Source organism: Anabrus simplex, chromosome 1, assembly GCF_040414725.1.
Source record: "Anabrus simplex isolate iqAnaSimp1 chromosome 1, ASM4041472v1, whole genome shotgun sequence".
Lineage (NCBI taxonomy): Eukaryota > Metazoa > Arthropoda > Insecta > Orthoptera > Tettigoniidae > Anabrus > Anabrus simplex.
The window spans coordinates 1,613,520,666-1,613,546,306 of record NC_090265.1 but is presented as its reverse complement, the minus strand read 5'-3'; the positions used below and the strand labels follow the sequence as shown (position 1 = coordinate 1,613,546,306).

The following is a 25,641-nucleotide window of genomic DNA, read 5'->3' as shown; positions in this document are numbered from 1 at the left end:
ATACAGGATCTCTCATATAAACTAAGACCATTGAAGCAGTGTTTTTACTCTCCAATTGGGGTTCTGTAGTAAAGGAGACACGCGCGTAATTCCTGACTTAGCAAGCAGCCTGCACGTATTCGACCTGGCAAGCATCAGTCGCCAGTCGGAATCTCAGCTGTTAACATGGTGAAATAGTTATCATTGTAACACTGTATTTTCGTATGGAAAATTCTGGTTTCATCTTAATGATCATGTGAACTCTCGCTATTGGTGTGCAGGAAATCCACTGCCAGCTGTGGACCTGACTGTCCCCCTACCCCTAACCTCTCCTATCCAAGAACGGAGACATCCCGCTGCCAGAGCTCATTAGTGAAAGTATTTCAGGCCAACGCACGTTCATTGAACTGCATTCATTTAAATTCTCAATCCCTACCTGCTCACCATGAGGAGCTAACAGCTCTCCTTGAAAACAGCAATGTACACGTAGCTTGTATCAGTGAGAGCTGGTTACGCGCAATTATCCCTACTAGTATGGTACACATAACGGGCTATAATATTTACAGGTATGACCGAATAGATAAAAGAGGTGGAGGAGTAGCCTTGTACTGTGGAAATGATATTAAATGTAAAATGGTATGCACATCTGCCCACTGTGCCCACCCAAGACCTGAGTTCATTTTTGCCGAGATCACTGTGACAACAGTTAAAGCCCTAATAGGAGTTGTTTATCGGCCACCACGGGTAGGTCACCTCTCAGACATTGAAGACATCCTGCAGAGACTATCACCTGCTTATGAACATATTTTAATATTTGGAGACTTCAATACTAATTTACTGGAACAGGCTGGAGATACAAAGCAACTCTTAAGTATTTTCCAGTCGTGTGACATGACAATACTTCCACTAAAACCGACAAATCATACCTCATCTTCACATACACTAATTGACTTAATGGTCACTAACAACCCACAGAAAATAGTGTCACATGGACAAATTCCTACCCCTAGCATATCGACACATGACTTAATATACTTGTCTTGCTCGCTCAAAGTACCGAAGTATAAGTCCAGATGCATCATATTCAGGGACATTAAACATATAAACTTAGATCATTTGAGAGTTGACGCCTTGAATAGTCCTTGGGATGACGTAAAAAATATAAACAGTATCGATAAGAAAGTTGAAACTTTAAGTTCACTTATACTTGGTCTCCTTGATAAACATGCACCTAAGCGTACGGCCAAAGTCTCCTGACCTCCTTCTCCATGGCTGACCGATGACATTAAACAAATGATGTCTCACCGTGACGCGTTACACCGGATCTACAAACGCACACACTCTTCCAGTGCGCTTGAACAGTATCAGACACTTCGGAATAGAATTAAAGTAATAATTCGAAATAAGAAATTTTCTTTTTACAATCACCTGGCTGGAAATTTAAATGTGTCAAACACTTGGAAACAACTTCGTTCCATTGGAATTGGGAAAGCTTTGCCCCAGCCATGTAATCCAGACATCTCTCTGGAGAGATTGAATGCTCATTTTTCTGAAATAAAAATTAAACCGGAAATACACACAATATCACAGACTATAAAATCTCTTCTGAACCAGCCACCACCAAATAGGCCATTCTTTGAATTTCGCGAAGTCACAGAGATTGACGTGAAACGCGAGGTATTATCAATCACATCATCTGCTGTAGGACCTGATGAAATACCCATACTCATAATACAACACATCATTGACATTATTCTTCCCGCAATTACTCATATATACAACACGTGCCTCACAAGTGGCCTCTTTCCAAAAATGTGGAAAAATGCCATTATAAATCCTGTTCCTAAAATTTCCTCACCTGTACTTATAACAGATTATCGACCTGTTTGCATACTTTCATCTCTCTCCAAGCCTCTTGAACGCATAGTACACGTGCAATTAACCGACTATTTAAATAAATACAAACTACTTGACCCTTTACAATCAGTTTTCAAAAGGGGACACATTACGGCCACTGCCCTGCTGAAAGTTACAGACGACATGAGACGTGCTATGGATGAAAGGCAGGTGATGTTACTTACACTTCTTGATTTTAGCAGCGCTTTTGACACAGTAAATATGGACGTACTGGTTGCTAAATTGAAATCGCTTCACCTTGGACAGACAGCTCTAGAATTCTTTCTCTCATATCTTATGGAACGAAAACAACGCGTAATTCTTCAGAATAGGTCATCCGAATGGGTAATGAAATATTCAGGAGTACCTCAAGGCTCTGTACTTGGATCACTTCTCTTTATCTATATTAACAATATATCGACACGGCTAAGACACTGTAAATGCCACTTGTATGCTGACGATATACAGATCTATTATCATTCCAAAATTTCAGACATCAATCAAGCAATAGGTTGTATGAACTCTGACTTAAATAATATCTGTGCATACGCTCATGAAAACTGTATTTTAATTAATCCATCAAAATCTAAAGCTATTATTGTTGGGCAGACGAAACAAATCAGTGCGGCAAAAAACAAAAACATTCCTCCACTAACTTTATCTGGTAAAATTATTCCGTACGAAAACTCGGTAAGAAATCTTGGTGTAATTATAACGAGAATCTTAACTGGGGAGAGCACGTTACAAATATCTGTAGAAAAGTGTATGCGTCCCTTCACCCACTAAAATATCATCAAAATATGCTGCCACTAAACATGAGAATTAGGCTTATAAATACTCTTATCCTCCCTATATTTTCCTACTGTGACGTAGTACTAATTGATGCCACGAGAGAACAACGAAACCGATTACAACAAAAAAAAAAAAAAGATCTATAGCTTTTCTATATTTTGAAATTATATTTGGTGCTACTGAATGGTCAAAATTCTTTTATATTTTGAAGATGATTAGAACAAAGTACAGGAAAAGAAAGGTAATCAACTATTCATACAAATGCCATCTGAAAGAAATTTAAGAAAGGAAAGAATGCAAAAAGATGGGATCTAGACAAGTTGAAAGAAAAGAATGTGAGGGATTGTTTCAAGGAACATGTGGCACAAGGGCTAAATGAAAAGGCTGCAGGAAACACAATAGAGGAAGAGTGGATAGTCATGAAAAATGAAGTCAGTAGGGCTGCTGAAGAGATGTTAGGAAGGAAGAAAAGATCAACTCAGAATCAAAATCAAATCAAAATCTCTTTATTTGCAAATGAGGTGTCTACCTCGGTGGCAAATGGTACACTAAAATACATTATTGTCAAGCACTAAATTTTAAATTAACAGGAGACGAAGAAAATTTTCCTAGAATACAATATTATACAATTTACGCTAATAATTTTTTCTATTAAACACACACATCATCCTTAATAAATTTATATTGTTTACAAAATTCTACTTATAATATCTTACAAACATAGTCAACTCATATACAGTACGGTATGTGAAATTACTTCTAATAATACTATACAACTGGTATAAGATTAAAATTAACACTGAATTTATTTACATATTTATATTTTACCCATTTTGGAACCTAAGTAGCATAACGACCTGCTGTGTCTTAACCAGAGCCCCTTTTGCCACCACTTTTCAGAGTTCCTGAAGGGCCTTCACAGCTACCGTAGCGGTCCCAGGGCCCTCGAAGTCCCCACTGTACTTCACCCCTACAGGCAGTCCCCTACTTTGGCTGTCCAAACTCCTTAGACCAGGGGATGGAATTAATTTAATCACACACATTTATTATTTACAATATCCTGCACTGGTCGAATGCCCTCTAATATTTAATTTATTATCTCTGTTGTTGTTTATTCTCTTCTTGAATATCTGTGCAGATTTTGGAAAAGGATCAAACACTACCCCTGGTAAACTGTTCCACTCCTTCACGCCCTTCCCAATGAAAGAAAATTTACCCCAATCGCTTCTGCTAAAATTCCTTCTAATTTTGTACTTGTGGTCAGTTCTACCAATATAATTATTTTCCAACCGAAGCCTCTCACGGATATCTCCCCATGCTTCAACTAAGAATCAGTGGATAACTCAGGAGATACTAGACCTGATTGATAAACGATGAAAATACAAGAATGCTAGAAATGAAGAGGGCAGAAAAGAATACAGGTGATTAAAGAATCAAGTGGATAGAAAGTGCAACGTAGCTAAGGAAGAATGGCTGAAGGAGAAGTGCAAGGATGTCGAAGGTTGTATGGTCCTGGGAAAGGTAGATGCTGCATACAGGAAAATCAAGGAAACTTTTGGAGAAAGGAAATCTAGGTGTATGAATATTAAGAGCTCAGTTGGAGAGCCATTTCTAGGGAAAGAAGACAAAGCACAAAGATGGTTTAATCATTGACAGTGTTTCCATTAACATGTTTGTATAATGTATCATTTTTCACATTTTTATGTACTGAATTTTAGTAACTTGATAAATTTTTAGCTTGCATATTAATATAAGGTGTACTCTTGAAGATTGTTTTTAGGCTGAAGATGCCCTAAATTCAGGGCGAAACATGTCCCATTTAATTGATAGTCTGTTTATGTAACCACTATAAGTGGAAATTAAAGTATTGAACAGGTGGATTAAAGAACAACTTTATTATTATTATTATTATTATTATTATTATTATTATTATTATTATTATTATTATTATTATTATTGAACTGTACATTATCAATGCGGACCAAAAATGAGATTTATAACATGTAACATACCACTTAGTCGAGCAGCAAGTCTTCTTTCTCCCAATTCTTCCGAGCCCAAAATTTGAAACATTTTTGTAACGCTACTCTTTTGTCGGAAATCACCCAGAACAAATTGAGCTGCTTTTCCTTCGATTTTTTTTTCAATTCTTGAATCAGGTAATCCTGGTGAGGGTCCCGTACAATGGAACCATACTCTAGTTGGGGTCTTACCACAGACTTATATGCCCTCTCCTTTACATCCTTACTGCAACCCCTAAACACCCTCATAACCATGTGCAGAGATCTGTACCCTTTATTTACAATCATTTTTATGTGATTACCCCAATGAAGATCTTTCGTTATATTAACACCTAGATACTTACAATGATCCCCAAAAGGAACTTTCACACCATCAACGCAGTAATTAAAACTGAGAGGACATTTCCTATTTGTGAAACTCACGATCTGACTTTTAACCCCATTTATCAACATACCATTGCCTGCTGTCCATCTCACAACATTTTCGAGGTCACGTTGCAGTTGCTCACAAACTTGTAACTTATTTATCACTCTATAGAGAATAACATCATCCGCAAAAAGCCTTACCTCCGATTCCACTCCTTTACTCATATCATTTATATATATAAGAAAACATAAAGGTCCGATAATACTGCCTTGAGGAATTCCCCTCTTAATTATTACAGGGTCAGATAGAGCTTCACCTACTCTAATTCTCTGAGATCTATTTTTTAGAAATATAGCTACCCATTCAGTCACTCTTTTGTCTAGTCCAATTGCACTCATTTTTGCCAGTGGTCTCCCATGATTTATTTATTTATTTATTTATTTATTTATTTATTTATTTATTTATTTATTTATTAATTAATTATCAGCAACAGCATAACGCCGAATTACAAATATCCGTACAAAGATCTACCCTATCAAATGCTTTAGACAGGTCAATCGCAGTACAGTCCATTTGACCCCCTGAATCCAAGATATCTGCTATATCTTGGTGGAATCCTACAAGTTGAGCTTCAGTGGAATAACGTTTCCTAAAACCGAACTGCCTTCTATCGAACCAGTTATTGATTTCACAAACATGTTTAATATAATCAGAAAGAATGCCTTCCCAACGCTTATGTCTATCAACCTTTCCTTTATACACAGGGCCTGCTATAGCAACTCGCCATTCATTTGGTATAACTCCTTCAACCAAACAATAATCAAATAAGTACTTCAGATATGGTACTATATCCCAAACCATTGTCTTTAGTATATCCCAAGAAATCTTATCAATCGCAGCCGCTTTTCTAGTTTTCAACTTTTGTGTCTCATTGTAAATGTCATAGTTATCATATATAAATTTTAATACTTCGTTAGCATTAGTCTCCTCCTCTATCTGGACATTATCCTTGTAGCCAACCATCTTTAAATACTGCTGACTGAATACTTCTGCCTTTTGAAGATCCTCACATACACACTCCCCTTGTTCATTAATTATTCCTGGAATGTCCTTCTTGGAACCTGTTTCTGCCTTAAAATACTTATACATACCCTTCCATTTATCACTAAAATTTGTATGACTGCCAATTATGCTTGCCATCATGTTATCCTTAGCTGCCTTCTTTGCTAGATTAAATTTTTCAGTAAGTTTCTTCAGTTTCTCCTTTCTTCCACAGCCATTTCTAAGTCTATTTCTTTCTAATCTGCACCTCCTTCTTAGTCTCTTTATTTCTATATTATAATAAGGTGGGTCTTTACTATTCCTTACCATTTTGAAAGGTACATACCTGTTTTCACATTCCTCAACAACTGCTTTAAACCCTTCCCAGAGTCTAATTACATTTTTATTTACTGTTTTCCACGGATCATAGTTATTTTTTTAAAACTGCCTCATGCCTGCTTTATCAGCCATATGGTACTGCCTAATAGTCCTACTTTTAAGACCTTCCTTTCTAACACATTTATTTTTAACTAGGACAAAAACAGCTTCATGATGATTAATGCCATCTATTACTTCGGTTTCTCTATAGAGCTCATCTGGTTTTACCAGCACCACATCCAGGATATTTTTCCCTCTAGGTGGTTCCATCACTTTCTGAATCGGCTGTCCTTCCCATATTAGCTTATTTGCCATTTGTTGGTCATGCTTCCTGTCGTTCGCATTTCTTTCCCAATTGACATTTGGTAAATTCAGATCCCCCGCTACAATCACATTCCTTTCCATGTCATTTCTCACATAGCTGATTATTTTATCGAATAATTCTGAATCCGTGTCAACGCTACTCTTTCCCAGTCTGTACACTCCAAAGACATCAAGTTGCCCATTATCTTTAGAAATAAGCCATACACCTAGAATTTCATGTGTCTCATCTTTAATTTTTCCGTAGCTTACAAATTCTTCTTTCATCAAAATGAATACACCTCTTCCCACCATTCCTATCCTATCTCTACGATACACTCTCCAGTTCCGTGAGAAAATTTCTGCATCCATTATATAATTTCTCAGCCATGATTCAACTCTTATTACAATATCTGGTAAGTATATATCTATTAAATTACTTAATTCGATTCCTTTGTTTACAATGCTTCTACAGTTGAGCGCTAACATTTTTATGTCATCCCTACTTGATTTCCAGTTCCCTGTTTGCTTAACACCGCTCCCTCGGCCACCCCGTTCCCCTGAATGTACCTGCCTGTAACCCTTCTAAACAAGTTTCCTAACTTATATGTACCACTGCGGTTTAAGTGAAGGCCATCTGAGCGCAAATCCCTATCTCCTACCCACCCATTAGGATCCAGAAATTTCACTCCTAGTTTCCCACATACCCACTGCATAGTCTCATTTAAATCCCCAATCACCCTCCAGTCAGTATCCCTCCTACACAGTATTCCACTGATAACAATCTCCGCTTCCTTAAACTCCTCCCGTGCTGCATTTACCAGATCCCACACATCCCCAACTATGTTGGTACTTATATCAGCTTGCGTTACGTTGTTGGTACCAACGTGAAACACTACCACCTTCTCTTTCCCCTCCTCCCTCTCTTCTACTTTCCTCAACATCTGCCTCAACCTGATTCCTGGATAACACTCCACCCTGGTTCCCTTTTCTCCACACACTTTCCCCACATGTCTAACGATGGAATCCCCCATGACTAGAGCCTTAACCCGACCCACCTCAGATGATCCCCTCCCCTTCTGGTCAGCCCTATCTTTCCTGATAGCTGCAGAAGCTACTTGCTCCTCTCTTTTCTCCTTCCCATGACCCTGTTCCACCTGTCTTTTCCTATCCTCTACTCTACATTTCTCTTTTCTACCTTTTCCCTTCCTCCTGCTTCCACACATCTCAGCAACATTTCCCTGTTCCTCATCTTCCCTCTGTTGTTCTACCTGAAGTGACTCGTACAGATTTCTCACAGATACCTGTCCTGATTTCTGATCCTGAATAGAGCCCTTAGCCTGCAGTCTCCTTCCCCTTAGAACATTAGACCTGTCTTCTACAACTCCCCCTCTTTCCTTCCTCTCCCCCTTGTGCACATACTGTAACCTATACATTGTTTGAGGGAGGCCTATCTTCCTTCCTCTCTTCTGTGAGTCCAGTGGTATTTGAAGGTGCTCAAATATGTCAGCCTCGTGTCGGTACATTTACTGGCACATGAAAGAACTCCTTAAGGACTAAATTCTGGCACCTTGGCATCTCCAAAAACCATAAAAGTAGTTAGTGGGATGTAAAGCCAATAACATTATTAAATTGCTAACCAGTGTAATTTATAATATGAAATTTAAGATTGCTTAACTATCAATTTCTTCTTTTTTTTTTTCTTTTTTTCTTTTCAGGTTTTGGTTTTATTAGTGTATAATGAGCTGGTTTGACACATCTGGTATTGCAAATCTTGCTAAATCAGCATTGAAGGAAGCTCAGAAAACTATTGACAAAGCTTTGGATATTAAAGATGAAGAGCAACAATCAAATAACGGCAGTAAAATTTCATCGCCCATTAGTCCTCAAGAAGATACCGACAACTTTTTTGCCTCCTGGGGATTAAAGTTAACTGAAGAAAAAGAGATGGGATCTGAAAGTGTTGCTACGATTTCTCCCACGGTGGATCATAGAGATTTGCCTCGGAGTAGTAATAAGTTGACTATGAGCACTAGTTTGTGGGGCTCATTTACTGGATCTTTCTTTGAAAATCCTCGCTCGCCTGGAGAAGGTAAGTTTCATATGTTACATAATTGTTCCAATACTTGTTGGTAATCAGTGGTTTTTACTTATTGTTCTCTGCCAAAGTAGTTGAAAGAAGACAGACCATTAATTATGAGAATGTGAGATATTTCACATTGAATGTTAGAAGCATTGTTTCAGAGATAGCAAATATTGGGAGGAATTTTTCCTTCATAAGTTGCAAATAAATACACTGGTGTTTGTAACTGCAGTCAGTTGCATGGCCCTGTAATTCAGTTAAACCTTGGGGGGGGGGGTGTTTTTTCTTTGTAATACAAGATTGAGGGTGAGGATGTAAAATAACACATGAAATCAATTCAGAATATCAAAGGATAATGAAATGAAATGGCATATGGCTTTTAATGCCGGGAGTGTCCGAGGACTCACCAGGTGCAGGTCTTTTTATTTGACTCCCGTAGACAACGCGTTGTGATAAGGATGAAATGATGATGAAGACGACACATACACCCGGCCCCCGTGCCAGGGAATTATGGTTAAAATTTTCGACAGTTGCGGTGATAAATATCAGTGAAATTCCATTGTCTCTTGTGCAGACATGAATGGGTGTTGCTTTACAGTCTGTAAACACCTTACAAGAACACACAATACAGTGCAACAGGAGATGGTATCGGTAGTTTTGTGTGACACCTTGAAATTGAGAAGCCTGGACATATTAGCTTGTCACCCCATGAAGGGTGATGATGTACAATGTGCAGACATTCCTTTTGAGCTATTTTTTGGCTAAACGGTAAGTCGTATCACAAAACGGATGGCACAATGTCCCTTCAATTCGGAGTGATCTACAACTTTGGTCCTGTGACATTTTGTCGTATTTCTCTCCCTTATACATTAAATTTGGCCGTATTTCTGGATTGTTTGTAAATTTGGTGATTTTTCCAAGTTTATTTCATTGTTTGACACACTTATAATAATGATAGGATCATCACGTTGGGTGCGCACATTGGCACGATTAAGGGACATATGTGGACCAAATTTCATGATTCTAGCATATACATAAGTAGGCAAAAAGTAATGTAAAATGTTAAAAATGCACCCAAATTTCACCCTATTCAAAATTTGAACTCAATTTACCCCCTTAATATGGGAGATACGAGGATATGGTTTAGAAACAAACATGTAGAGCGATAAATGAGGCGTCTGATGGCGCGAACCGTTTCCTAATATCATAAACCGTTTAGGAGATATGAATTTCGAAGTGGAAGTCTGCACTTTTCAACGTGCTCATGCTTATCCGTCATCTATATATATAAAAGCAAGTTGGGCTGGAGCGATGTATATATAAATATGTAAAAATGAAAAAAGAAGTGAATTAATGAGCCACTTCCAGAAATCTCAGAAATTTGAAACTTGGTACGGGGGAAACTGATGACCCCAAGATATGGCCAGAAATTTCGTCTTATCGTACAATCCGTTTTTCGATTTGATGTACCGTTTAGCAGGAGTTATTCTGTAAATGATGGTTAACGTCCTTATACTTCCGTATGACGACTATATTCTTTCATTGGCGTCGATTTGTAGCAATCTAGAAAGGGTTTGTCTGCCATTGGTATTAAATACATTGCAAATCGATATTGACTGTCAGAAGGAGGACTTCTGCTATTGTTTTCAGTCCTCCCCACATCGACTTTGACAGGCAATAAGAATGGGGTCGTCCTACATCTCTTGTGCACTATTTTAATGCATAATTCCCTTTTCGATTCGACTAGCAGAACTCTAGGGAGCGTGTCTTCCATTATAAATAAATTGACCCATCTAAAATGTGACTGATGATAGGCATAGTGGCCTGCTATTATAATGGAATCTCACCCACTCGGTGTGACTGGCAGGAAGCTGACTGGCATTAGAAAATGCGTCTACCATTATAAAGATAAGAACGCAACTCACTTTTGACTGGCAGTAAGGAAGGTCCTTGCAAATATAATAAAAGTTCCTCAACTGTAATCTATCTGGAAGTAGGAAATGGGGTCTGCCATTGTAATGAAACCTCCCCAAATCGATTTTGGCCGCGCACTAGGCAATGGGGTCTGCCGTTAAATGAAAATTACTTTCTTTGTTGTGAATTGCAGTAAACTGGACTTGCCGTTATCATCGCAATTCCGCAAATCACACTTTCATTGGAAACAACGTCTGTGGTTTTCACAATACTGATTCTCGGATAAAGCCAAGACAAACCCAATTTAAAAATCTTATTCACTTAATGTGCACTAATTTACTTCGATATCCGTATACAATGTAGAGTACCGTAGCGAAGCACGGGTATATTTGCTAGTCTGATATATGTATTTCAGGTTGTAATGTGCTGGAAATGTGCATAATTTCATTCCTGGATGATAACCATAGATATAATCTTATCTTCAAAGTACCATTTGTGTGTTTCCCTATTACGGTGACTTATGGTCTATTTTGAACGGTTTGTTTATGGGCCATTCAAAGTTTTCCTTACAGTTTACAGTTGTGTGATAAGAATTGAATTCAAGTTATATGTACAGTATTTCTATGTCAAGTGAGCCATGGACAATAGGGCACAGTAGGTCTCTTATAATATTTTCTGAAGTGCTGTAACAGTAGCATGTAGCAATAAAGCAGTAATAGACTCCTGTTCACATTATTTTCCTTGCCCCTATAATTGAATTCTGGTGGTTGAATAGCTGGCCCTGCGGTGTAGGGGTAGCGTGCCTGCCTCTTATCCGGAGGCCCTGGGTTTGATTCCCGGCCAAGCCAGGGATTTTTACCTGGTTCTGAGGGCTGGTTCGAGGTCCACTCAGCTTACATGATTACAATTGAGGAGCCATCTGACGGTGAGGTGGCGGTCCCGGTCTAGAAAACCAAGAATAACAGCCGAGAGGATTCATTGTGCTGACCACATGACACCTCGTAATCTGCAGGCCTTCAAGCTGAGTAGCGATCGCTTGGTAGGGCCAGGCCCTTCGGGGCTGTTGCGCCATGGGGTTTGGTTTGGTTTGGTTTGGTTGCATAAACGCGGTGATAAATATCAGTGAAATTCCATTGTCTCTTGTGCAGACATGAATGGGTGTTGCTTTACAGTCTGTAAACACCTTACAAGAACACACAATACAGTGCAACAGGAGATGGTATCGGTAGTTTTGTGTGACACCTTGAAATTGAGAAGCCTGGACATATTAGCTTGTCACCCCATGAAGGGTGATGATGTACAATATTTTGTATGAGCGTTTGAACATTCACTCATATATTCATGTCTCAGTCATTCTACAAGTCAGTTTAATGAATCAAGTATGTACCTTCTTTGGCAATCCAGTTTTAATGTATTAAGAAAAGTCATGTCACTAATGTTGGCAGGGAGAGAATTTCATGCACTGAGCAAGTGACCGCGTGCAGACCTGAGTGCAGAGATTGTGAAAGAGCGATTGTAGATATTGGTGCTGTGTCGAGGTATAGTAAGGGAGGAGCCGGATTGTGTACTGTGGTGATGATTTGTTTAGAGGAATTTAAAGCATGAAGAAAGGTAATTTGACTTATCTGAACTGAGTATTCTGTGGAGAAAGGTTAATGCATGCAGTTTATGACGGTCTTGCACTTGAAGCCAAGACAGTTTCCTATAAGGTGTTACGTGACTGTCATAATGTGGATTAAATATTCATCTAATGCAGCTATTTAACCCTTCATGGGCGAAAGTAAATCATGACCGTAGGTGGCAAAAAAGAAATTGACAAATAAAAAAATGAGTTAAATTGACTAAAATGATGAAAATGTACCTAAATAAGCCACATTCCCTGTTTAAGAGTGGAAATCCAACTTTGAAGTGGTTTGAAGACAAAATAAATATCACATATTTTTTTTCACTGGAAAAACAGCACAGACAACCATGATGTAATCTGACAGTGGTTAGCTTCACGTACATATTAGCCTACTGTATGTCTACCCCTTAGTTCTGTTTCCTGATACAGGGTCAGGGATGAGGTGAGATGAATTTATATGGCATGATTCTACAGTGGATGCTGTTTCTGATGCCAATCTCTAATGAAGATGAATGATGGTGAATGAAATTGGGTAAATAGGTGAAAGGAAACGGCTGTGGCCTGTAAATAGGAACTGTCCCTGAAAGTGTAAATTGGAAACCACAGAAAACCATTCTCAGGACAGCCAACGGTGGGGTTCTAATCCATGTTTCTTCTGAATGCAGAGCTTGGCTTCATAGCCATAGCACAGCCATTCCGTTCACAACATATTATTCTACTACTATGAATTATATGTACAAAAAGCTTCTTTCATTGATAGTTTTGTTTTGTTTTGTGTCTTTGCTTGTTAAAGAGTGGAAAATTTAATCAAAAATAACCGCAGCAGTTATTACATTTTAATTAATTTATCTCATTCTTGTGTTTCGGACTTTTCTCACTTAACGTAACTTCCGTGATTATGTATGTAGAATTTTATTTTGTGTGCTGGAGTTTCCTCTAGATTTCCACATTTACCAAAATTGAGCATCAATATGTTTTAGCTGTTAAGCTAGTCCGCAACACGTCTTCTTTTCTGACTCAATATTTTGTAATTAAAAGGAATGTAACTCTCTTTCTTGGATAATTGTACATCACATTAATTGATTTTTTGATTATTTCGGGGATGCCTCCTTTCATTCTGCAAACCTTACTTAAATGTGAACTTGTATGTCAAAGTCCGTTTGTGCCCGAAGAGCTTAATCAGATTGCCAGTTTGGTTTGTAAGTCTATTTAAACATCCACTGTTTTAATATGTTATTATCAGGTAATCTGCAATTCATTTATTTGTTTATTTGATTTTGTATCTTTGTTAATTTTAATATATTTGAGCTAAAGGGTGACTATTGTGAACCTCTTCTTCCCCATAACGTCATACTTTCCCGCAGATCTCAATAGGGCGTCCTTCACGTTACACTATCCTGTCCGTAGTAGTCATCGTTGGGCCTGTAAGTCATTTTTACCTTGCATATGGTTTGATTTGTGTGTTTGATAAATTAACCAGCTTATATCCAAAGCTCAGATGTGAAGCCACCGTAACATTGAAATTTTCCTATATTTCTATCTATTTTTATTATTATTAGTTCGTGTATGCGCTAATCTCTCGAGTATGGCTACATCCACAATAGTCGATAACTCATTCTTTGATATGACTGGTATTTTTAACTGTGTAATGTTTGTGTCGTTATTGGAATTGAATTTAAAGCTGGGATAACAGTTCTTCCGTGTGAATCTTAGGTGTCGACAGGCTCTGATCCGCAAATTCTTTGTTCTGCTCCGTGCGCATGTTGTGATTTAACCTATATTCTTTGACCACGTGATTGTTCTTCTTTGTTGGCCTTTTAAGGTTATGACATTTTAATGAAGTGTTCGAGTTTTTGTGTTATAACTTCGTGCTTCGCCGTTTCCTGTATTCGTTGGACTATAGTAGGGCCCACGAGAGTTGAAGTCTGACGTTTAGTGCCACTGGTGAGAAAAAGTTAACTAACACTGCTCGAAAATGGGCTGTTGCTATGGGAACAATAACAGAGATGCCACATTTAAGGACGCTATCGCCACGTGGTTTGGCTTGCCCTCAGTCGCTTTTGTGATGTTCGAAGTAGTACAGTGTTAGCTGCGTTAGTTGTTGCTGGTGTATGTAATTATTGACACGTTTGTTTCCTGAATATTATTTTTGTTGTTATTTTTTGTTGTAAGTTAATCAGTGGCTAGTTGTACAGTTCTATTCTCTATTTGATATGTACATTTGTTGGGGTTATTGTCAGGTTAGTGAATATGAAATCTCGTATTTATCAGCAATGATTTGTTCTGTCATAAATGCCGGAATTATTAACACGAGTTTAGGAACGGGTCAAAATTTATTGAATTGCATTAGGCCAACATAGTTGATTAAATATTCAGCCTGTATGAAAGAGTGATATGCCGCAGATTGAGGTAACTACGACAACACAGCTTACTTCGTAGTTACCGCTTTCGCCGCACAAATGTCAGACTTCAACGCTCGTGGGTCCAACTGTAATTACACTCATTCCAGTGACTGGGTATACCACTATTAGCGAAGCCCATTAAATTATAAAGAATAATAATAATTACATTCTTTCCACATGTGTATGTTTTTTACCATGTGCGTATTCTTCGTTCACAAAGTTGGTGTCGTGTTCATTTAATGGTTTAAGACTTTGTGTGCTTTGCCATGTTTGACTGCCTTGAGTGTTTATGTTTATTTTATGTGACGTTCAGTGATCCAGGTTCATTTTGCTGTTTCAATGTATATAGAAGATGTAACGGGTTGGCGGGGTAGATAAATAAATGAGTACAGCACCTGGTAGCAACCTATTTCTAAGATTTATTAACTAAGCACTACCACTACAGATTTACACACACACAGAGACGATAGCCGAGCTTACAAGTTACACAAGTACACTTACACACGGTTCGCGCGCTCTCTCTCTTTAGTTTCTCTTGGGTTCCATCTACAATGACACACACACACACACACATAGTCATCGATTATTTACAGTACACTCTCTCAGCTACTCAGTCAAACTCGTTAGCGCTGTCACAGTTCACAGCCTACACGTCAGCCTCGCAGGTCGGGATAGTATCCGCTGTTCACTCAACCCGTTGAATTCTGCAGTCTTCACACGTCGTCTCCTAGTGTTCCCTTCTTCGCCGCTCCAGAACACTCCAGGTTCTCCTCCAGCAGCCAGCCTCAAGGGACACACACACACACGCGCGCACGCACACACGACATCAGGAAAACAGGAACGAGTCCTCGGCTCCACAGGCAGATACTTCATCAGGCTGCACACTCCCAGGCCATCACTTACTGCGCTCCAGCGAACTCAATCTCGCTCCCACTCACTCACTAACTCTCGCTCTCCACTTCTCACTGACTAGCTCTTACTGACTCCAGGCAGGTCGTTCCTCTCTTATATACCTGCGCTGGTTCTTCTAGAATCGTCCGGATGCTGGACGGGTCCAGGAACATCACGAGATGGAACACTCCAGATTAATCGCGGAGTCATTTCTGTCGTCCCACGCGGTGCGACCACGGACAGAAGAGAGAAGGGCCCGCCCGGCACGTAAATGTTGCTCGCGATTGGCGCGCTCGAGTGTAAGGGGGTGGGGGCGATGGGTGACGAGCTCGGCACGTAGCGACTTGGCATGGCGGACGCTGTACCCATTACAATAACAAGAAAAACAACACCTTTTTTGCCAAGCCTGGAAACATTGACAGTGATGTAATTTGGGCCAAGGGTCTGTTTACTTCCTTTTTGGTGGAACACAATGTGCCTTTAAGTGCGGCTGATCATGCTGGTGTCACCATTCGATCTACCTGTGTCCGTGCGACATAAAGCAACTAGCAAAAAAAAAAAAAAAAAAAAAAATCATGTTGGTGCTTTATTTAAGATGTTTCCCACATCAGAAGTTGCATAGAAATACAGTTGTGGTGCACGAAAACTACATGCATTGTAAATAAAATGGCAAAAAATGCATCATCTGAAGTTGTTAAGTGCCTTCAGAACAGACCATTTTCTTTGGCAGCAGATGGAAGCAATGATACGAATGCCAAGTTGTATCCTATTGTTGTTACATTCTACAATATTCCACAGGGAAAAGTAGTGAGCACTGTGCCATCCATAACAGCGTTAGAGGGGGACTCAACAGGGCAAAACATAGGCAACCTGATGTTATCACAGCTGAATTCTCATAACATACCAATTGAAAACTGTGTGGCTTTCTGCTCCGGCAATGCTTCTGTTATGATAGGACAAAAAAATGGGGTTTCAGCAGTTATGAAGGAAGTTCAACCAGGTATTACAGTCATAGGTTGCATTTGCCACCTGATTCACCTAGCAGCTGAAAAAGTGATGGAAGATTACCACTTAAAGTGGATGAGATCCTTGATATATTTTATTTCTTAGAGAAGAGTGTCAAAAGGAAAGAATGCCTTCAAAGATTTCAGAATTTGCACAAGAAAAGAAAATTCTGGAACATGTATGTACTAGGTGGTTATCTTTAGGCAGATGTTTGGATAGACTACGGGAACAGTTGGATCTGCTTCTTTCTTTCTTCAAGGAGGAAGTAATATTGTGTACCCAAAACATTTCCACAAGCTTGACATCTTTCAGAATACCTAGAGTTGAACAATGTGGATCCAGAGAGTATGAGAAGAAGAGAATTCTTGATTCTGCTACTACACATGCCCCTAAAAGAATAGCATATTTTTCGAAATGTGACAAACCCATCCTAAAAAGCAAGACTTCTGCTACAACATGTGAGGAAAAATTGTTTATGTTCCTATCCTCAAACTTGAACAAGGCCTTTTGCACTTTCCTTCATGTGACTATTCCTGTATTTGTCAAATTCAATGTTGCCCTTCAGACTTCTTCCCCACAAGTTAACTTTTTATTAGAACTTCTAATGGATTTGCTAAAGCAGTTGTTCACCAAGTTTGTTAAGCCCAAAATTGTCAAAAGCTTCTCATTGCTTGAAGTTGAGTACAACTTGATTCAAAATCAAAGAAGTGATGATGAGTTAGTTATTGGCATTCAGACTTCGAACATAGTGAATGATCTCCAGGATACAGATAAATCCCTTTTCTTTTCATCAGTGAGAAACTACTTTTGTACTGCCTGTGACTACATCATCAACAAGTTTCCATTCAAGGATGATGTGTTAAAGCATGCTCAAGTTGCTAGGTTAGACAAAATTGAAGATGCACAGTTTTCTTCCATTCGTTTTTTCTTGGAAACGTTTCCTATCATGTTATGCAAGGAAGATAAATGAGTACCTACTGCTCTGTGAAGAAAATCCCTTCAGTGAGGACACTATTCAGGCTGGTCAACAATTAATCCAGTCCATGGGTGAAATAAAGAGAGAACATTGGGTTAAGTTGATGGAAGAACTAGATATGGCAAGAAACAGCAGAGAAGCTTGGAAGCTACTTAGATGTCTGAACAATGACCCCACGAAAAGTCCTCTACATAGCAACATTACTTCTAACCAGATAGCTCATCAACTGCTAATAAACAGCAAAACAGATAAGCGAAAAAGACCACCAAATCTTCAAAGAAATATCGAACAAGAAACATCCAGTCTGTCCAATCCCTTCACTATGAATGAGCTGGAAAACGCCATAAAAATGAGCAAAACTGGCAAGGCAGCTGGTCTAGATGACATGCCTATGGAGCAGATAAAACACTTTGGGAATGCTACCAAATAATGGATCCTACAGCTTTTCAATAACTGTCTGGAATGATGTCAAATCCCTAAAATCTGGAGGAAGACCAAGGTGGTTGCAATCCTGAAACTTGGTAAGCAGCCTACGGATCCGAAGAATTTCAGACTAGTATCACTCCTGTGCCATCTATATAAATTTTTTGAAATAATACTTCTGAACCATATAACACCAATGGTCGAACCTTTTCTAATCCCAGAGCAGGCTGGATTTAGACCAAGAAGGAACTGCTGTACACAGATCCTTAACCTGACACAGCACATAGAAGATGGATTTCAGCGTGGTGATATTACTGGAGTTGCTTTTGTTGATCTCTCTTCAGCATATGATACTGTACAACACCAGATAGTTCTAAGGAAGTTTTACCATCTTACTATGGATTTCAGGCTCATAATGATTATTGCCACGCTGTTGAAGAACCGACGTTTCTTCGTTGAATTCCAAGGACAGCGGAGTAGATGGAGAATACAGAAGAATGGTCTCCCACAAGGCAGTGTCTTAGCACCAATGCTATTTAACATATATACCAAGGACCAACCTCTTCTACCTCACACAAGGAGCTTTCTGTACGCAGATGACCTGGCCCTGGCAACTCATAATAAAAACTTTGAGCAAGTGGAACAAAACCTTACTGCTGCTTTGAAGATCCTCTCAGATTATTATGAGGAAAATCACCTCAAGCCAAACCCATCGAAAACTAATGTGTGCGCCTTTCATTTAAAGAACAAAGAAGCCCTGCAGAGGCTGCGTGTGAATTGGAAAGGAATGGAGCTGGAACGTAGCAATACTCCAGTTTACCTTGGTGTTACCCTGGATCGTTCGCAGACCTGCATCACATACTGCACCAAACTCAAGGCAAAAGTTTCATCACGAAACTGCCTATTGCATAAGGTAACTGGTTCTGGATGGGGTGCTCATCCCCAGACAGTAAGGACAACTGCCCTAGCACTCTGCTACTCTGCTGCTGAATATGCTAGCCTTGTGTGGTACAAATAAAATAATAATAATCGTATGGCCTCAGCTACCGTGTGCAGACATTTCAATTTGACGCCATCTGGCTGTCTGCTCGTCAATTTCGACGTTCCGTTTTACTCTAGGCCCCCACTAGATGGCAGACCGAGTAAACCGAAACTCTCTTGGGCGTCTATGGCTGAGATTTAATGAATTTTGTCTGGTAAACACCAAATGTGTCACCAGAGATCTTTAACATGCCGACATCGTACGACATGGAGTGTCGAATGGACTTTTTTCCGCCCTTCAAAAATCCGACTACCTCTGCCGGGTTTGAACCCGCTATCTTGGGATCCGGAGGCCGACATTGCCTTTAATGAAACCTGCAGGCTAATCACAGGCTGTTTAAAACCAACATCCACACAGAAGTTGTATTCACTTGCAGGTTAGCCCCACCTGATATTAGACATGAAGTGGCCGCTAATATCGAGAAACAAAAGGTTTGCAGCAACTCAGCCCATCCCCTTCATGAACATCAGCCACCACCAGCTCGACTGAAATCCAGGAAGAGTTTTCCACAGTCTTCTGCTCCACTTGATTCCGACCCAAAAAAGGCCAGGGTTAAGCTATGGAAACAAAGGTACCCAGATCATCCGGAACATGTTGAAATTGAAGAAAAGTTGCCACCTGGTCACGAAGAGGGATGGTGTATATGGAAGTCGTTAAACAGACTGCGGACCGGCGTTGCAATATCTAAGGACAATCTTGTGAAATGGGGCATCGTGCATGGTGGGGACTCATTATGCGAATGTGGAGAGGAACAGACTTCTAGGCACCTCTTGCATTGTCGTCTATGGCCAGATTCATGTACAGGGTTGGAATTGGCACTGGCTGGAAACAATGCCATCAATGTAGTCAAATACTGATCACAACTTGTGTAAATAATGTATATATAGTGTAGATATTTCATGTAATACTTCCTTTCTTCTTTTTTTAAAATTTTTATTTTTATGTATGTTCTTCCATTTGTTATACTTCATATGCACATTTTTCAAGTGCTTCATTCATAACTATATACGATTAATTTGTTCATGTACATCTTTCATATTCAGTATCTCTTCCTTGTATATATTGGTACCTCTGACACGAATAAATAAAATGCAAGGAAGAGAATGAAATTACAGATGAGGTGGTGAATGAGCTTCAGAGGCATTTCACAGCCCTTCAGGCAGATGACATTTTGGTTGCAAATCAAGATGCTGTGAGTGATTCCAGTTGGGCACAAATATCAAGAATTCGTGGAGCCAATGGACTTCTTAAGTATAACCGAATTTCTAGGGTAATGCTTTCTATTCTCACCATACCCCATAGCAATGCAGAATGTGAACGTGTTTTCAGACTTGTGAAGAAAAATAAAACAGAGTCAAGATCATCCATGTCCAATGAATCTCTGGAGTCCATTTCTATTTTGAAGACCAGGACTTCTGGTCCCTGTTATGACAAAAGATTTTCTGAAGACTTTTATAGGAAGCTAAAAAGGCCACAGCTATGACTTTAAAGTTGAACTAGCGTGTGATTTGCAGTGTGTGTTATATTATTTCTTGCCTGTCTTACATTAAACAAGTTTTGTTGTGTAAAGCCTTTTTCAGTTATCACATATCTGCTTAATTTATCAAGGAAGTCCTGTTATGAATGCTCCAAACTAATATTCACCACACCTGCTGCTGTTTAACATGGATTTCTTCTTGATTGTTATTTTCATCTACAAATCATTGGCCTGTGATGTAAGTAGATTTGATTTCATTGAAATATCCTGTTTAAATTATGAATTATTGTATTTTGTAGTCCAGAAGTAATATTATTTTAGTCAAGCCGGGGTATGTCGAAAATCCTTAGATTTTTTGTTGCATATGTTTTTACTGATAGCCCTTTTCAAAAGTCTGTAGGTATGAATTATTGAGGAATGTGAATACAGGATTGTACCTTTAAAGGTTATAAGGAATGGTAAAGACCCACTATATTATAACAGAGAAGTAAAGAGACCAAGAAGGAGGTGCAGGTTGGAAAGAAATATAGTTAGAAATGGCTGTGAATGTAAGGAGGAATTGAAGGAACTTGCTAGGAAATTGAATCTAACAAAGAAGTTCGCTAAGGATAACATGATGGTAAGTACAACTGGCAGTCATACAAATTTTAGTGAAAAATGAAAGGGTATGTATAGGTACTTTAGGGCAGAAACAGGTTCCAAGAAGGACATTCCAGGAATCATTAATGAACAAGGGGAGTGCGTATGCAAGGATCTTCTAAAGGCAGAAGTATTCAGTCAGCAGTATGTAAAGATTGTTGGTTACAAGGATAATGTCCAGATAGAGGAGGTGACTAATACTAAAGAAGTATTAAAATTTACCTATGATAACAAAACATTTGCAATTAAATACAAAAGTTGAAAACTAGAAAAGCAACTGGAATTGATGAGATTTTGGGGGATACACTAAAGACAATGGGTTGGGATATAGTACCATATCTGAAGTACTTATTTAATTATTGTTTGCATGAAGGAGCTATACCAAATGAATGAGGAGTTGCTAAGTAGCCCCTATGTATAAAGGAAAGGGTGATATACATAAAGCTGAAAAGACAGGCCAGTCAGTTTGACATGCTTTGTATGTTAGCTTTGGGAATGCATTCTTTCTGATTATATTAGGCATGTTTGCAAAATTCATAACTGGTTCAATAGAAGGCAGTTTGGGTTTAGGAAAGGTTATTCCACTGAAGCTCAACTTGTAGGAGTCCAGCAAGGTATATCAGATATCTTGGATTCAGGAGGTCAAATGGACTGTACTGCGATTGACCTATCTAAGGCATTTGATAGGGTAGATCATGGGAGACTACTGGCAAAAATGAGTGCAGTTGGACTAGACAAAAGAGTGACTGAATGGGTGGCAGTATTTCTAGAAAATAGATTTCATAGAATTAGAGTAAGTGAAGCTTTATCTGAACCTGTAATAATTAAGAGGGGAATTCCTCAAGGCAGTATTATTGGACTTTTATGTTTTCTTATGTATATAAATCATATGAGTAAACAAGTGGAATCAGGCCTTTTGCAGATGTTATTCTGTATAGAGTAATAAATTACAAAGTTGTGAGAAACTGCAAAATGACCTGGATAATGTTGTGAGATGGACAGTAGGCAATGGCATGATGATGAACGGGGTTAAAAGTAAGGTTGTGAGTTTCACAAATAGGAAAAGTCCTCTCATTTTTAATTACTGCATTGATGGGGTGAAAGTTCCCATTGGGCATCATTGTAAAAACCCTGGTATTAATATAAGGAAAGATCTTCATTGGGATAATCACATAAATGGGATTTTAAATAAAGAGTACAGATCTCTGCACATGGTTATGAGGGTATTTAGGGGTTGTTGTAAGGATGTTAAGGAGAGGGCATATAAGTCACTGGTAAGACCCCAACTAGAGTACGGTTCCTCACCATAAGTACTTGATTCAAGAATGGGAAAAACCCCAAAGAAAAGCAGGTCAGTTTGTTCTGGGTGATTTCTGATAAAAGAGTAGCGTTACAAAAATGTTGCAAAGTTTAGACTTGGGAGAAAGGATGCAAGCTGCTCAACTAAGTGTTATTTTCCATGCTGTCTTTGGAGAGATGGCATGGAATGACATTAGTAGACAAATAATTTTGAGTGGTATGTTTAAAAGTAGGAAAGATCACAATATGAAGATAAAGTTGGAATCAAGAGGACAAACTGGGGCAAATATTTGTTTATAGGAATGGGAGTTAGGGATTGGAATAACTGGCCAAGGGAGATGTTCAATAAATTTTCAATTTCTTTTCAATCATTTAAGAAAAGGCTAGGAAAACAACAGATAGGGAATCTGCCACCTGGGGGACTGCCCTAAATGCACATCAGTAATGATTGATTGATTGATTGATTGATTGATTGATTGATTGATTGATTGATTGTTTCCGGTCCTGTTTCTTGTTACTCTCTTGAATTATATCTAGTAATACAGTTAAGTGTCACATTAGTCAAGGATATGTAAGATGAGGGAGCGAACAAGTTGTATTGGAAGGCATATGGGGAAAATAGTTAAGTAGCATTTCAGTGGGTAGAGGGATTTATAATCTTTTTTTTTTTTTCCGTGCATGTGCTGGTTGCATGTTCAGTCTAATTTAACATCTTGTTCATTATAATACCTAACTTAGTCATTGACATGCAGTAGAGCAGGGTCAGCCAACTGGCTGACGTGTGGTGTAAGAGGGCCCGTGTGACGTCGGAGAGCACATGTGACGTATGAACGCAGAAGGTGGGGAGACGCTGTTGTAGAGTGAGACGAAGAGACAGCGTCGCTTTGTAGTAAACACGTGCAGTGCCATACGTAGTGGTGGTGGTAGTGGTAAAGTACGTATGGATGAACGGGGCACATCACGGTGCGACAAGCTACCTACCCCTCTGATCTTTTTATCTTTATGGGTAGATCTATATTTATTTGTCAACAATGATAGGAATGCTACAGCTAAATATTTAGTTTGTATATGTAGAAATAAAGTTGCTTTATAACTCTTATGCTACTTCATAACAAAGTTACGTTACAATAAAATATGTAGAGAGAAATATGTACTACACATACCGCATTATACCTGCAGCCCTTGGCCTCCCCCTATGAATGACGTTGTGTTTCCCCTCTCCCCTCCAGCCTTCATTTCTCAGTTACAGTACTAAGTACTTCGTTCCGCTGCCCGAGCAGAGTGTGTGACGTGTTACCTGACATCACACGTACACGCAGTTGGCTGACCCTGCAGTAGAGAATTAAATTGTTATTTAGCATAACAGAAGGCACGTAGCTACGCTTTAGCAAATTCAAATTTCTTCGGGTGTCAATGATTATGATCTGAGATTTATTGGAATTTATTAACAAACTGTTTTTATTAGCATAGTCACTGAGTTGTTGGAGGTCTGAGTTAATTTGGTCAAATGTTTTACTTTCTGTATATCACTTAGACAAAAATGTTGATATATAACCATCTACATAAACGTTTCAGCAGTGTTTCACCAATGTCGTTGATACTGATAAAAAATAGTAATGGACCCAAAACAGAACATTGCGTGACATCATATATCTTATTTCACCATTCTGATACCTCCCGCTATCACTCGCTGCTGACCAGTGAGGTAAGAGCTGAAAAACTATAGCATCGTTGTATTAAAATCGAGATTTCGAAGCTTGCACAGAAGTATCTGGGGGTTAACAGTATCAAATGCAGTACTTAAGTCATACAAAGTAAGTAAAGTCATGTTCCGTTTATCTACTGCATGTCTGCTATCATCTGTTACATGCAGGAAAGCTTTTGCAGTGCTAACTTATGTCTTCTCTTAAAGCCTGATTGAAAGGTTTTAAGGACTGTATGCTTGGTCATATGTTATGTAACTTGTAAGTGAACCAGTCATTCAAGTACTTTTGAAAGGAGTGGAAGAATGGATGTTGCCTGATAGTCTGATGGCGAATTCAAGAAGTTTTTGAGATGGGCCTTACCAGTGCGTCTTTTGAAATTTCGGAAAATATCCCATTTGTCAAACAGTGATTGAAGATGTGAGTGAGTATTGGCAGCATGGGTTATCTTTTTAATTAATGATATGGAAATACTGTCAAGGCCTATAGCATTAGATGTAATTGAATTTAACACATGCTTCATGTCGTTTGTACTGACAGTTCAAAATTTGAAGCGATCACTTTGGGGGCAATGATTGTCAGGGTTTTGTGACTGGGGGAATGGAACTGGCCCCATTTAGTTTGAGTAAAATGGTAGTTTTAAGTTGTCAAATGAGATGATTGGAATGTATTGCTCTACAATTTTACCTAAGCCAATTGATCATAGTCTTTGTGTATGGCTAGCTACTAGAAGTAGCAGCATTTACAGTTTATGATTAGTTCTGTTTCTAAGTATTCTGTATTTTTCAGAGTCCCCTTTGTCTTTTATGCACCTGTATCGCCCAAACCATCTGCCATGGCTGACCATAGCAAATCTTATCACCCCCTGTGGGTGGGGGACGCAGAAGAAGAATACACCCATGGTATCACCTGCCTGTCGTAAGAGGCGACTAAAAGGGGCGACCAAGGGATGATTGGATTAGAACCATGAAACTACTTGCGATTAGTACCACGTCGCTATTACTTGTGCGTAGTACCACTATGTTAAGTACGCAATAGGTTTGTGATTAGTAGCACGCAGGAGCACCGCACGGTCAGGCTTTTACGGTACCTGTGATTAGTAGCACTATATGAGCGACACCAGGGTTCTGGCTTGCCTATGATTAGTACCCACTATATAAGGAACACCACGGGATAGTACAAGTCCCTGTGGTTAGTACATTTATGTGATGAAATCATAGGTTTGCGTTGCCTGTAAATGGTGCCGCTATGTGTGAAACACCATAGGTCTGTATTACATGTGCGAATTTCATTACCTGTGAATAGTACCATAATGTGTGGAATACTGCGAGTCTACGATACTTTTGATTAGTACCGCACCATGACAAATACCATGGTTCTATTTTCCAA

The 25,641-nt window shown here is 39.0% G+C and overlaps 1 protein-coding gene across 2 annotated transcripts in view; it reads left to right on the top strand.

The window, feature by feature from the left end:
- LOC136858596 (TATA element modulatory factor) overlaps window positions 1–25,641 on the top strand; it is a 335,705-nt gene that overhangs the window by 6,696 nt on the left and 303,368 nt on the right. For both annotated transcript variants that reach the window (XM_067138270.2, XM_068225630.1), the window contains exon 2: window positions 8,493–8,866. In XM_067138270.2, coding sequence (XP_066994371.2) covers window positions 8,515–8,866 — 352 coding nt within the window. In that variant the 5' untranslated portion in view covers window positions 8,493–8,514. The remainder of the gene's footprint in view (window positions 1–8,492; window positions 8,867–25,641) is intronic.